General features: G+C 44.5%; 1 protein-coding gene across 1 annotated transcript in view; it reads right to left on the bottom strand.

Annotated features, from left to right (window-relative positions):
• The window catches only part of Sv2c (synaptic vesicle glycoprotein 2C), a 177,548-nt gene that overhangs the window by 69,318 nt on the left and 93,053 nt on the right, over positions 1 to 15,177 (bottom strand). Inside the window, exon 4 of the mRNA XM_041663321.1 lies at positions 12,556 to 12,707. Coding sequence (XP_041519255.1) covers positions 12,556 to 12,707 — 152 coding nt within the window. The remainder of the gene's footprint in view (positions 1 to 12,555; positions 12,708 to 15,177) is intronic.

Below are 15,177 nucleotides of genomic sequence, written 5' to 3'. Positions count from 1 at the left end.
AGCTCTCCTCTAGGGAGCAGACGCCTGAGAGAGACGCCATGCCCTGCTCCCGGGATGAAGCTTTGACCCAGGATGGACATAGGCTAGAATCTTCCCGGTAAGCGCACCTTGGGGTGCTATACACAGATGATTAGAAATGGGCTAAATTAATATGTGAGAATTAGCCTAGAAGAGAATGGGCCAAGCAGTGATTAAAAGGATACAGTGTCCGTGTAATTATTTCGGGGCATAAGCTAGCCGAGCAGGCGGCTGGGGTGCTGGGAACGCAGCCCCGCCGCCGCCCTTATTACTTCATAGCCCAAGAGCTCTGTTGCTTCTAACCTCTGGTCAGGCACAAAGGGGTTACTCAGTAAATACTTTTCAGACCCAAAGCCCAGTGTTACATGTTTATCAAATAACTTAAGCGAAGACACAGCTCCATTATTGGCAAGGCAGACAGTTCTAGAATCCACTTCTTCATTGGATAATTTGAAGATCTATTTTTTACACTTTGTGGGGGGTACATGCACATGAGTGCCAGTGTTCATGGAGACCAGAAGAGGGCATCAGATGCCCTGGAAGTAGAGTTGTAGGCAGCCATTAGCTGCTTCAATGTGAGGATCAAACTTAGGTCTTCAGCAAGAACTGTGTGTACCTTTAACTGCTGATCCATCGGTTCAGCCCCCATTGGATAACAAATAACTTAAAAAGGAATAGACTATATGTATGTATGTATGTATGCATGCATGCATGTCTATATGTTTGTGTGTATTTTTGTTTTATTTATTTATAATTTTTTTGAGACGGGATTTCTTTGTAGCTTTGGAGCCTGTCCTAGAACTAGCTCTTGTAGACCAGGCTGGCCTCAAACTCACAGAAATCCACCTGCCTCTGCCTCCTGAGTGCTGGGATTTGTATGTGTGTATTCATTCCATGGCCCTCAACCAATTTCTACATGCCAGTCACGTGGCTAAGACAGTCCATTAAATCACAGGGACGCCTAGGCAAGGAATAAATACACACATGGCTCAGTTATTCAACCCTTTCTATTATAAAATTGCACAAGAGCATTGTTTAAGATCTGACACGGTCACTCCACACTGCTTCAACCATGTTTCCTCTTGTAATATTGTGTCTCCTTTGATTGTTGCCAGATTTTGAGCCTGACTTCTGCCACTTCTCTATCGATCAGGCTCACCGCCACTTTCCTGGCAAGTGTACCATCAGAACCTCAACCAACGCTGGTGTTTCTTACACACCCTGCAGTAAGATGGGATGCACATGTGGAGAGCCCACTGACAGTCACACAGAAGAATGAGGAGTAAATGAGAAACGCACTTCAATCTGTCCTCAGGGGAACAGTGAGGAGGTGTTCCAGAAAAGACCAAACAACTGCTAAGGAAGAAGTACCTTCCAAACTTGAACAGTTCCATCCCCTGCCATGCTTTTGACCTTAAACGCTGTCCCATTTAAAGTTCTCTTCTAATAAGGCTCCATTCTGCATGGCTAACTGCGCATCTCAGGCAACCAGTCACATACGAACCCTCACGAGTGTGCGTGTGTCAAATGGCACATTTGCTAAGATATCCTTGTATCGCCTTGACACCCTCTAAAAGCAACTCAGGACAAAACTATGGTACCTTGATTTTGACAGACAGCTTTGCACAATGTAATCACCAAATCAGGTTCACACAACATAATCACCAAATCAGACGGTAAGAGAATAGCTCACTTAGCACCAATGTCTCCTAAGTTATATGAAAAAAAATAGTTTTGGCTTTAGTTACATAAATGGAAGAATATTATGTGGCTCCAACCACCAGAGATGGGTAAACTCTACAACTTTTTACCTTACCAACCTGGAGTAGTTAAAAGATAATTAGAATTTCTGAGGACCCCACCATAAATATGTAAGAAAAATGATATCCGAGGTTCAGCAACTTGTACCCTAAAATACAAAGAAAGAATTCTCTGCTCTACAAAATTCCATTTCTTGCTTCCTAAGACAGCTCAGCAACATTCATGAGAGTCTGAGGAATGATCGTGACTCACAAAAAGGGGCATTTTGGGATGGACTGGCTCTTTATGTTCCTCCAGGTGGAAATACACTTAGAAGCAAAATGGCTAGTTACTAGGACTTGATAACGACACTAATTGTAAACCTTGGGTGAGGGATTTAATTAGGTCAATGGTGAACTCAACCTAGTAAGAATGTTTTTAAAACACTTCTTCCCAGAGAACGGTGCCCTGACTTCACATGTGTCTTGTCTATTTCAGAATATGAAAATATGCACAGGAATGGTGCATACCTTAGAGAGAGAATTATCAAGTTAGGCTTAGCAGTTTGTATTGAAAAATATTAGAAAATAATGACTCTAGCCCAGTGCTTTCAAAGGGTAGAGCTGCTCTCTAATGTCTGGCAGTCTTTCTTTCTTTCTTTCTTTCTTTCTTTCTTTTTTTGCTAAAATACAGTCAGTGGTGTTATGAACTGAATTGTGTTTTCCCAAATCCATAGCTTGAACACTGTATTATCATACGATTATATCTGAAGTTAAGGCCCTTAAGGCTTACCGAGGTCATAAGGATGAGACCCTAAGCCAGCAGGACTGTGGTTTTATAAGAAGAGGAAGAAAGAGCCAGACCTGCCTACTCTTGCCATGTGATGGTGCAGCAGGAAGGTGCCTGTCTGCAAGCCGGGAAGATAGCTCTCATCAGAACCAACCCCTCCCCATCCCCCCTCCACCCCGCCCGCCAGCTCCACTCAGGCAGCCTGCCTTGGACTTCTAGCCTTCATAACATGAGAGAATATTTGTTGTATAAGCCTCCCAGGCAGTAGCATCCCCCCATAAGGAAAAACAGGAGGCTGAGCTGACAATAGGTTTTTGATCCTACTGCACGTACTGGCTTTGTGGAAGCCTAGGCAGTTTGGATGCTCACCTTACTAGACCTGGATGGAGGTGGGTGGTCCTTGGACTTCCCACAGGGCAGGGAACCCTGATCGCTCTTTGGGCTGACTACGGAGGGGGACTTGATTGGGGGAGGGGGAGGGAAATGGGAGGCGGCGGCGGGGAAGAGACAGAAATCTTTAATAAATAAAATTAAAAAAAAAAAAGAACGGACATATAACCCACGATCAGAAGCTGGCGAAGCTGGATTCCTCTGCCTAACAAGGAGGATAATGTGAGAGTGGGGTCAGAGTCAGGGGAGGATTTCCCACCTGTAGGCTATGAAGAGTGTGATACAAAAGCCTTTGTGTTTCTTATGAAATCTTCAGTATGATAATTTTTAAAATAGTAAAGAATCCTGCAGTTATCTAGATTTTCTTATGCAAAATGAAGCTTAGACCTTAGAAGGCTTGGCATGGGGCGAGCACAGCATCACTTGAGCAAGGGGACACATGCCACCAGCCAGATATATGCACTACAGGTACAATGATGCCACACACCTTCTCTGTCATCTTTTGGGAAAGCCTCCTAACTGTGTTCCATCAGATAAGAGTTTCCACGCATACACACAGATCTGTGCTGACAGTTTATAGAGGGGAGTGGCTAGTTCACATCCAGTGAGTTACTTAATGAAGAAAGTTATTTAAGAAAGGAATTACACCATCAGGGAATTCTAGAGGAGAAGGTTAGTGCACTACACTACATTTTTAGGTGGTTAGAAAGAGCTAAAAGGTTTATTTTCAATAAAATTATGAATAGGGCATGGATTGTTTAAATCAGCATGCCGCTTCTTTTTCTCCCAGCATGGAAAGAATCGGGTAAGCAAGCAAGCTACATAAATAGTCAGTGAGAAGCCATGGTTCCTGATCAGATAGCTGCAGTTTCTATGAGTCTAGGTCTAGAGTTTTGCTCTAGGCGGTAGAAACAAAGGAACCCAGGCCTCTGAATTATCTGTTTCAGGGTATGCTGTTATCAGCCATTCTGGTCATAGGGTAATACCAGAGCAGCAGTTTGGAAAAGCAGTAATCCTATGTCCTTGGATACCTGTGAACATCTTAAATGGAATGCTCTTTCCTAGACCCTAAGCACTTACCAAATGCCTGCTGATAAAGATAATCTCAGGAAGGCAGATCTCTGCATTTACCTTGGAGAGAGGAACAAAGGCCTGGTAGTGGAAAACAGTTTTCATATGTAGCTAGGGGGAAACCTATGGTCTGAGGACCAGGTAAGTCTGATGCACTCTGAAATGCTGCAGAGGGACCACTGTCTGGGGATCTTGAGAACCTAGTATCTATCTACTCTAAAACCAACATACAAAGTCTTTGTTTACCCAAATGATACCCATTCTTCAAATAGTACCTGGTTCCTTCCTGGCACACATCAGAATGTACAAAGCATCTTGTCTAAAGGAAGACACAGGATAATTTATCCATAACGAAATCTCCTGGCAATAATTGACATGCTAAAGCAAGTGGTACCTAGGAGGTTTCTATCGTGCAAAGAAAATAACTCCCCATGACTTATGAAGAAAAATAAAGCCAATAAAACAGCTAATTTTGATACTAGATACTGTGGAATTTGTGGTAATCTTTCTTAAATTGTCTTTTCTTTTGGTCTAAGAAATTTTTGAGTTTTCTGATGGATCATGTTGGTTATTTAAGAGAAGATTCTCTTGGCTCCTGTTGTTTTCTGAGCCTGGTTCTCCAGCCTTCTTGACCACCTACTAGGTACCTAATAGCTTTCCCAAATATTCCCATTCTCTTCTGGTTAGTCACAACTCCATGTTGGTCAATAATAATAGATTCTAAAATGCAGGAGCATCCAAGATTTCACAGAGAAAGAATGAAACACTACAGCAGAGATGGCTCATTGTCTCCCCACATTCACTACACTATCCTTTTTGCTTGGAGACTATATTTCCCAGACTCTCTTGCAGCTAGATAGGGTCATTTTTGATAGGAGCACAGGTATATCATATCCTTCTATGTATTTACTATTTTGTGTTGCCCATAACATTGACTAGCAAAACTATGCTAGGAATGGTAGGATACTTAGAAGAAACTAGTCTTTGGTGATAACTATTGAGCTATGATAATGACTCTGGATTGCTTTCAGACAATCTTATGGAATAGAAAGCAAGTTTATTTATGCCTCCTGTTAGTTGGTTTTTCTTTATATCCAGTCAATTCTAATTTTAACAAATGTGAAGAAATAAAATGTAGGAATTTGGATCCAGGGTCCAGTGGCGTCTTAAAGTTCTAAAGGAAATACCAGGTGATTTCTAGTTTATGTCCTCATACCCATTTTTTCTTTATGGTAGTGACCAGCCCTGTCACTGTTGCCAGATATTGCTACATCTTACTAACTGTACTTGACAATAACTGTTTCATGTATAATCCAACTTTTTTATGCAAAAGCATTATTCTAGAAAGAGGTCTGTAGACTTCAACTAACTGAGGGAAGGATGACACCCTGGTCACAAAGCTGTAGTGCCAGCAAGCAGTGATGGTAGCACAGGAGCGTACAGTCCTTCATGTTGACATCAATGCAGATAGTCACCATAACTTACACACTTGCGTTTTATGGGTCCACTGAAAATAGACTTATCCAATGAGCATGAGTGGAGGATGAAGCTTCCAGGTCACTGGCATTCTATAATGTTATGTTCTCCAGATTCATTTCCTTTGTTTTAACTGTTAGCCCCACCCCCCCACCGTACTGGACAGTGTCACGTGCTTTGGCTCATTCTTGACCTTTCCCTGTAGTTTCTATGCTCACAGTAAGCATAGACATTTTGGGTATCTAAGGTAGGAAGAGAATCACACAGGGAACGTCACCGCCACTTTGCTTGTTTTCCTGTGGTGCTGAGGATGAGCTCCAGGGCTTTGCTCATGGAAGGCAGGGAGCTATATCTCTGAGCTATATCCAGAGTCCCTTTTTACCTAAATATTTTTGAGACAAGCCTTCATTAAGTTGCCCAGGCTGGCCTTGAAGTCACTATGTAGCCCAGGGAAGTCTTGAATGTACAACCCTCATGCCTCAGCATCGAAGTAGCTGGGATTACAGACTTCCACCAACACGTTTGAAAGTGGTTGCCACTTTTGAAGATTGGATATCTTCTGGGGTTACCATGGTTACCAGGCTGACTCTTACTGGAATTCTGACTGCAAGAGGCACTACGCTTATCAGAGCTCAATGAGGCAGCAGTATAGAGACTGATGCTACTTGTCACAGTTCCTTTCTTCTGCAATCCAAGGGATGCCTCCTTATTCCTCCCCTAATCAGTGTGGTCTTCTCTCCCTTCCTCCTCAGTAAGAGAGAGATGTATTGCTCTCATCCAAGCACAGTGTAATTTGGACAACATTAGGAAGTTGTGTATTTTTTAGGCCACCATCTCTCTGAGGCCGAAAGGGGGGTGGCGTACAGGAGGGACTTGGGCTGTGTAGATGTGCTGTTTAGTTCTATGATGCTCACAGTGAAAGGGTGAGCCAGGCACAGCCTGGGGGTTATTGGGTGCTGAGTACTGTGTGAGTGAGCTCCTCATGCTGATAATCCCCTCCCTTAGTTGATTGAGCATCCTTGCTCCTCACTGGGATGTACACCTCATCATCCAACGCACAGTCAAGCAGAGTGCCAGGAAGTGTAATGGAGTGGACAGCACTGCAGGGAAGCAGCAGCCCCCGCATCCGGACCTCACTGAAAGCTTCAGGTGGGAGGACCAGAGTGATGAGTCAGCCCTGTTCCCGTTTTCCCCGGAAGGTAATTCGGTTTCCATTAAATGCTGATGTGTTCTCATTACCGGAGAGTGTGGGGAGAGGAGGAGGCAGGGGAGTGTTGGGAGGGCTTTTCCATCGGAGCCCTGTCTGCTTCTGAAAAAGCTGCTTATTTCCACCCACGTTCAGTGGGAGACCACCATCTCAGCCAGAACAGCTGCCCTAAAGCAGACAATGCACACCGCCGAGGGTGGAGAGAAAGAGGAAGCCCTTGAATTCTGTTGTTAACATGGCACGGCTACCACAGACAACAGTGTAAAGATGCCTCAGGAGGTTTGGAGTTGGCTCAGCTGGTAAAGAATGCCTGCCACCAAGCCTGCTGACCTGATTTCCATCTCCATGACCCACATAGTGGAAATACAGAGCAGACGCCTGTAAGTTATCACCTGTGCTCCGTCCATGTGCTGCACTACACGTGTGTGCACATGCACACACATGCAACAATAAATGAGTAAGTAAACAAACAAACAAATGTCAGATCTAAAGAATATGCCTCAAGGGTATAAAACTAGGTGCATACAGGGTCCAACCGCTCTTGGGTTTATATCTAAGAAAATGGTATCAGCATAACAAATAGCCACCTGCCAGTTCCCATTTGTCACTGTGAGATTCACAGGTGCTGTCAAAATCAACCTGGGGCTGGCAGGATGGTTTAGTAGGTAGAGGAGTTGCTTGCTATAAACACTGGAGTTTGATTCTCAAAATTCATATGGCAGAAACAGAGAAATGATATGATCATTATGAACAGTATCAACATGAATATTGTAGTCCACAGATATATACCATCATGGTAATAACAGCTTCTGAAACAGAGGGTAAGTTGCCGTGTTCCTTTATGTACTGGTAGCCAGTTTCCACTGAGACCAGAAACTTGGGTTTGAGAATGGGTGCCCAGGATAGTCACACTCCCTACACCTAGTTAGCTGGTGGGGCAGAGGGATGTGGGAAAGGGGAAGAGGAGGGGATGGAGATCAAGGCAGGGCTTCGTTGTGTAACCCAAGCTGTGCTGAAATGTAGCCCAGAGGGCTTTGAACTTATGGAAATCCTTCTGTCTCAGCCCTACTTAGTGTTAGGATTATAGGCGTGAGATTTTATGCTGGAAACCTTCAGATATTAGCAACTGCCCATCTCTGGGTAAGGTTTCAGCTTTACCAAAGACTGATAATGTGAGGGAAAGTGCCATCATTATCTGATGCTGGTACAAAAACTAGGCCGATCCCATTATCTAGCATTAGCTCCCAGCATTAGCTCCTAGCATTAGCAGCTCGTGTCTTAACTCACCAGGCCATGAAGCCATCCAAACCCCTGGTGGTGTATCTAACTGCTCAAGAATCCTTTCAGAATCCTTGGACCAAACATAAGGGCTGCTTTGCCTTGAAGACTTGTGGGGAGCTGCTGCATCTCAGTGACATCAGGCTCAGGCTCCCTACTGATGGTTGTGCCCCGTAGGCAGGAAAGAAGCACCTGGCATAGGGGCCGTCAAGAGAGCCTTGTGTGCATGAGCCACCCTCATGTGTGCACTCATCCACCTGAAGCATATCTGCGATGTGGACGCCGATTAGCCACACTTTCCCTCCATCTGAGAAAACCAACACCAAACTTCAGGTCACTGTGCTGTGCTCTCAAATGTATCCATACACAGCCCTACAATAATAGCGGTCCTCAAACATCTCCTCAGTGAGAGAGGATGGAGAAGCGGAGGAGGAGCAAATGACCTGCTCCTGGGCTTCTGGATCATTCATACAAAACAGAATTTCGAGTGAAAATATAAAGCTTTCCCCTAAACATTTAATGCTCTATTTTCTCTAAAACTACTTTTTGCATTTATTTATTTATTTTATTGTGTGTATGCGTGTAGATGTGTGTGCAACTTGGTGCCCATGCTGGGTTCAAGGGTAGCTTTGGTCAATTCTCTCTTTCCTCCATGTGGGTTCCAGAGCTCTAACTCAGATCATGACAAGAGCTTTTATTGGCTGAGCCATCTTGCATGTATACAAAGTTAGGTTGTGAACACCAACTATATATAATTTGTATTTGTCAGTCATACTTACTTTATGCTAAAAAGAATAAGAATAAAGACAGCACTGAGTCCTTAGCCTGGAGGATCTGATTTGATTGTGGGAAGTAGAAAACTTACTGAAAACATTTCCAGAAAAGTATATTTTCCATAGATGTAGACAATTCTTGAGCACCTGGCTAGGGGATTCTGGGAAGGAGCACACTGGAAAGAACCCACCCATAGGACAGCAGCCTCACTGACAGACACCTCATCATAAGAGCGTCTGGATTTTAGCTTTGAAAAAACAAACAAGACTCTACCATCCAAGAGCACAGCAGTGACTCCAGAAAGGGTGTTTCACAAGAATTCCCCCTGCTGGTTCTAACCTGCAGACAGGGCTGATTGAAGTGATATGTTGTTGGCTCTACACTTATGGCCATGGAAAGACTTCAGGAAAATATGGCCCCAAGATTTTAATATTTCGTGACTGCTTTACTGCCCAGGTCGTTACTTCTCAAGGTTCCACCCACATCATCAAAATTAAAGTCAGCCCAGACATTTCATTTTGTTACATTCTCACTTTTCACAAGTGGCTTTGTGATGTGTGACCTTCTACCATGACGGGCAGAGACGGGCTCGTCAGAGATGGATTGGTTTTGATAGGCAGGTTAGTTGTGGATGAATTAGTTTGTCCTTTTTGAGATTAAAATGGCAGAGCTTGCACACGCTGATTCCTGTGTATTAGGCACTGATGCATGGCAAAGAAAAAGGTTCTCAGGCCATCAGGCCATGCACAATTGCAAGACAGGGAAGTGCAAGGGCAAATCAGAAGAGCTGAATCCTGAGCAGGGAAAGCAAAAGAAAAGCAATGAACAGCTTGCAGAAGTCAACACATGGCCTCAGCTGCATGGCCAGCAGATGAGACCCTGAGTAACACAATGGGAAGGGAGGGCCAGGAAGGGATCTGCAATAAACCCAAGGAACCAAGGAGTTCCAGAGAGGTTTGGCTATAGCCAAGGAAAAAAGGTGTCATGGGAGGATAGGACAAAGGAGAAGGCTGGCTTAGAGAGGGTTAAATGGGAGCAGTGGGGAGGGAGAGAGGGAAGAGAGAAAGAGGAGAGTGAGTGAGGGACAGAGAGAGAGAGAGACAAAGACACACACACACACACACACACAGAGAGAGAGACAGAGAGACAGAGAGAGAGAGAGAGAGAGAGAGAGACAGAGAGACAGAGAGACAGAGAAAGAGAGCAATCTCCCTGGAACCCATGTAAAAAGGATGAATAGGGCTATAATTTTGCCCACCCAGAGGGCACCTTACTTTTTAAGGATTTATTTCTATTATCTTTAATTACTTGTATGTGTTTGTTTGTGGTGAGGGTATGTGCACTTAAGTGCCACCAGTGACCATGGAGGCCAGAGATGCTGGGTACCCTTGCAGCTGGAGTTAACAGGCAGTTGTGATCTGTCTGATGTGGGTGCTGGCAACTGAACTCAGGTCCTCTGCAAAAGCAATACATATGCTGAGCCGCTGAGCCGTCCCACTGGCCACAAGCACCTTACTTTAATGGCTAAAAAGGCTGTGTGTGAGTGGACCAGCAGTAGCTCTGAGAACCATGGCGAGTAAGGCTGGACTTGGCAGAAGGTCTGAGTTTACATTTTGCTTTCCCTAGTTCCCACAGAGTAACTTCTCAGGGGTCTTTCTTTCTGTGTTAATCTGAGCTGAGAGGGGCCTGGACTCAACGCTGCTCTACAATCTAAGGTTATGAGGGTGGCTGAGGTCCTGAGGTCCCAGGTAAAGGAGACAATTTCTGCTTTCTTGGATGGTGACCGAAGACAGTTCTGGAGGAACTGGCCACCCGAAGGCACCTTTGGCCCAGAATCAACTGGAAACCACTTGGGCTAGAACGCCATTCACAACTTCAGCACTCAGCAAAGGGAAGCTCTCTACAGACCATGACAATCCTTGTCTTGATTTTTGTTCTTGTTTTTAAATACGGTTTTGGCCTTTACATAACTTTTTAGGTTTATCAGAAGGAAGACTGAGACAACACAATATCTGTGCTCCATACGACAAAGCAAACAACAGCACCTTGGGATACCCACATCTGTCTACGTGTGTTGGAGACCTCTCAAAATTATGCTTTATCATGAGAAATTGTACTGTTCTCAAAAGAAATAAAAATAGAAAATAAGCAAATGGATTTAAAAAGTAATCTAATTTGACCTGATTTATCAGATTTTAAGAACGAAGAGTAGGCCATGTTTTTGTTTGTTTGTTTTTCAATGCAGGAGTCTGGATCCAGGTCCTTGGGCTTGTCCGACAAGCATTCTGCTACTGAGACACATCCCTGGTCCCCCAGTCTGAAGTCATGTGTAGTTTTAATTTATTCAGTATTTCTACTTTACAAGCATTAGCTTATTCAAAGGGATGGGAGAGGAGGATGGGGGGAGGGAGAAAGAGAGGGAAGAAGGAAGGGGAGTTAGTTTTCCTTCTTCCTGCACACTGAGTTTGATTCTTGTTGATTTCTGTACTTCACTGTTTGTAGATGAAGCAACTTGAAACTTGTGTTTTCTGAGATTGAGAGTATTGCTCAGACTTTTACTGTTCATGGAAGCAAGCGTGGCAATGGCTGAGGAGAGACGGATGAGAGGGTCTGGAGAGTGGCTAGGCAGTGTCACCACGTATGTGCTACAGATCATGGTCTATGAGACGCAGTCTTGCTCCTCTCCCCACTGAGTTGTCTGAAGACAGACAGAGCTTGGCTGACACAGACCTGGTGCCTGTGTGCATCTGAAGTGTATGACAGTCTCAAGAGAGGTGGGAGGTCACATCTCTATAAACACCGTTGGTGGCGTTATCACTCCGGATAATGCCCTGTGGAGTGTCTATGTCCCTCCTGAATTGTAGGAATCTGACTTCAACCCTAAGTCAGGCTCGATAGCTACAGCAAATACAGGAGAGTGAGGGCAACAGAAGAAAAAGATGTTGACATTGACTGGACTGCTGTGATTCCCAGTACAACTGTGGCAGAACTTCATTCCCAGCTCACAACACAGAGACCTCACCCTCTGGAGTTATCTGGGAGATAGGGACGTCTTTGTTTAGATGAGCCATGTTTTGAAGTGTTTCTGTGTAGAGCGGGTCACCAGAAAGATATACCACAGTTATTGACCCCATCCTCTGGCTAAAGCCTGGGTTATTAACTGACCGCACCCATGAACTATGAGATTTGGAAGCTCTCTGTTGCTGAACGCATGGAGAATGGTGAACCTGGAGGTGTGGTTCTTTGCTCCCCCCATATGTCGGCATCTGGCAGCTCACTTGTATCCTCTGTAACTTCCTTGATAATAAATTGGGAAATTCAATGTAGGCATTTCCCTGAGATCTGTGAGCCATTATAGAAACCAGCTGCACATGAGGAGGAGGATTGTGGAAAGCTTCAATTTCTAGCTGGTCACTCAGAGGAGGCCTGGACTTGCAGTTGGCATCTGAAGCATCAGAAACAGGTCAGTCGTGCGGGATAGAATCCTCAACCTGTGGGACCTGACTCTGAACCTAGATAGACAGTGTCAGAGATGGGTTAGCCTGAAGGAATCGCAGCTATGGGGAAAGTGGAGGATGGGGTGACCACCAACTCTTACTGTGCAAGAGCAGCACAGGAGTCCTGCCTCTTCTATCCACATGCCCAAAGGACCATTTGACACTGTCTTTATACAGACCTCCCCATGGAGAAGAACACCTCCTGAGCATTATGAGTGGCAGACACCTGACGAGGACAGCCCTGTCCCCAAGCCAGAGCTCAGCACAGAGAGGAAACGGATGGAGAGGGAAGCGGGAACATGGCCAATCCCTTACCGTAGTGTGGGATGATGGCCCAGGCCATGGCTGACGCGTAGATTCCACCAATCATCCAGAACATGCAGAGCCAACTGAGGTGCTCACCCCGCTTCTCCCGGGCTAGGACTTCAGCGAAGTAGGAGAACACGGTAGGAATGGCGCCTCCAATCCTGCCAAGAAGTGCAGAGAACACATGAGATTGGGTCTGGGACAGCTAAGGTGAGGTGGGAGGGGCAAATCCAAAGCCAACGCTAGCAATGTATATTCTCTCCCATCCTTGGCACAGCAAGCGAGTTGCATTTTCTATCATTTTATAGTAAGTGTCCATGGCGAACATACGTGCACTATACTGTCTTGCCCAAACTTGGAATTGCAATTAAGCTATGTGGGCAGAAGGTGGCAGTGGTTCCCCACTAATGTGGTTTTTACAGCTTTGCTTTGCAATTCAGATGGGGTTTGTGTTCAGTGCTGGACAGTCTATGTGATATTTATTAAAAGTTACAGCATTCTGGTGGTTTTTAAAAATAAGTACCCTAATTGATTCATTAAAGCGAAGAGAAGCCCTGAGATGTATCTCAGCCATATGACTGGTGGGAACTTTGGGCTCTGCTGTAAATACCCCTAGGGGGCTGTCTGCCATCCTTAGTCCCTGTTCCCTCACAGCAGGGCTGATGTGCTTCGCTGGCAGACAGACATATGGACAGACTCACCTCCTAGATTGGTTCTATTCTTTATCCAGGAGATAGGACAGCTGAATGAGCACAAACGTAAGGGTTTGTACCAAGTATGGTATTTTGTTCATTCCTCTGTCTTAAAAATATTTTACTATATATATTTATTTGTGTGTGTGTGTGTGTGTGTGTGTGTGTGTGTGTTTGTACATACGTGTGGGTACCTGTGGAGACCAGAATAGAGTGTCAGATTTCCTGGAGCTGGAGTTACATATAGGTGCCACCCATGAAGGTTCTTCCAACTGAACTAGGGTTCTCTAGAAGAGCAGAAAGCACTCTTAACCACTGAGCCATTTGTCCACCCCCTAGAAAGGGTACTTATAAGAGCTGCTGACTGACTTGAAGCTATAGTGTGACTAGTGGGTAAACCATTCAAGTGAAAGACTCACTCACGTGTTGACACTACACAATTAAAATTTTGTCTACTTGCTGGGCAGTAGTGACACTCGCCTTTAATCCCAGAACTCAGGAGGCAGAGGCAGGCAGATCTCTGTGAGTTTGAGGCCAGCCTGGTCTTCAGAACGAGTGCCAGGAGAGGCTCCAAAACTACACAGAGAAACCCTGTCTCGAAAACAACAATAACAATAAATTTTGCCGGAAGCAAAGACCTGTATTATGAGATCTGTGTTTTGTTTACAGCCATCTTAAATTCACAAGTAAGATATTCACCTTTGCAGGCAAGTTCCAGACCTAGGACATTAGCCTAGTGAGACTTGCAGGCACCAGGCTTTTAGAAAACATTAGCTTTTCTTTTGTTAGTCAACATCACAGACCCCCAGTATTTACTTATCAGCTAGGGATGTCTCCAGGCCTGAATTCCAGCAGACCTGACACATCTTCCCTCCCCCTTGCCCATTTGCTATATAACAGCTTCTGAAGGAATAATAAATGGCGGTTTGATCAGAAATTCTGTCTTACCATTATTTTCCTTGTCTCTTGCCCCTCCATTCCTCTCCCCTAGGTTTATCAGGGACCACCATTCGTATCTTGCTGGTTGGGATAAAATTTGTCTACTCTGGTAGACAAATCATAGATTTCATTCTAATTTCAAAAAATCTTGATTCTAAATTTTGGAACAACTGCCTCAGAAAGTATTACTTATATTTGCTTCAAACTATTATCTTAAATGTATTGTTTTAGGCCAGGTTGTGGTGGTACACACTTTTAATCCTAGCATTCGGGAGGCAGAGGCAGAAAGGTCTCTGTGAGTTTGAGTCCAGCTTAATTTACAGAGCAAGTTCCAGGACAGCCAAGACTACACAGAGAAACCCTGCCTTGAAAAACCGAATATATATGTTTATGCAAATATATACAATATATACAATACACACATATACACATATCACACACAAACACATATATTTGCATATACACATATACATATTGTTTGATGTTGAGTTGTAGGTACCGCAGTAGATAGAGAAACTCACCAAGATGCTAAGCCTTCATTTTCCGATGAAGCAGAGGGGTTCAGCTTTCTTGGAAAACACTGACACCCAGCTAGCTCACTCCAGTTACTTTATTCAAACATAAAAGGTTAGATGAGGCTGTGAAAGGTTCCAACTAACAAAGTTATCTTGCTCTTGCTGCCCATGAAAGCAGACAACCCACACAGATCTCAGTCCCTTTCGATGATGGCTAGCCGGGAGTGTTTAGCCAGGGCTGCCAGGAGTGTCTTAGAACCAAGGTCAGTGCAGCTGCAAGCTTTCCCATAGCACCAAGTGCAGAGTCTTCAGAGAGACATTTCTCCAAGGTTCAAATGGTCCCCAAACAATTTCTTAGCCTCTATTGATTAACTCAAACATAGCAAAGGCTTTGTTGAAACATTTCTCCCCAAGTCAGTCACAAAGACTCTACTAAACATGTCACTTAAAGCTGGACATAAAGGCTTTACTTACATATCATGACA

The sequence above is a fragment of the Microtus oregoni genome, unplaced genomic scaffold, assembly GCF_018167655.1.
Source record: "Microtus oregoni isolate MIOR12 unplaced genomic scaffold, Mior012 000014F_ref0000157, whole genome shotgun sequence".
NCBI classification, from domain to species: Eukaryota; Metazoa; Chordata; class Mammalia; order Rodentia; family Cricetidae; genus Microtus; species Microtus oregoni.
Note: the sequence above shows the minus strand (reverse complement) of the source record. Positions and strands in the feature narration are given on the sequence as shown.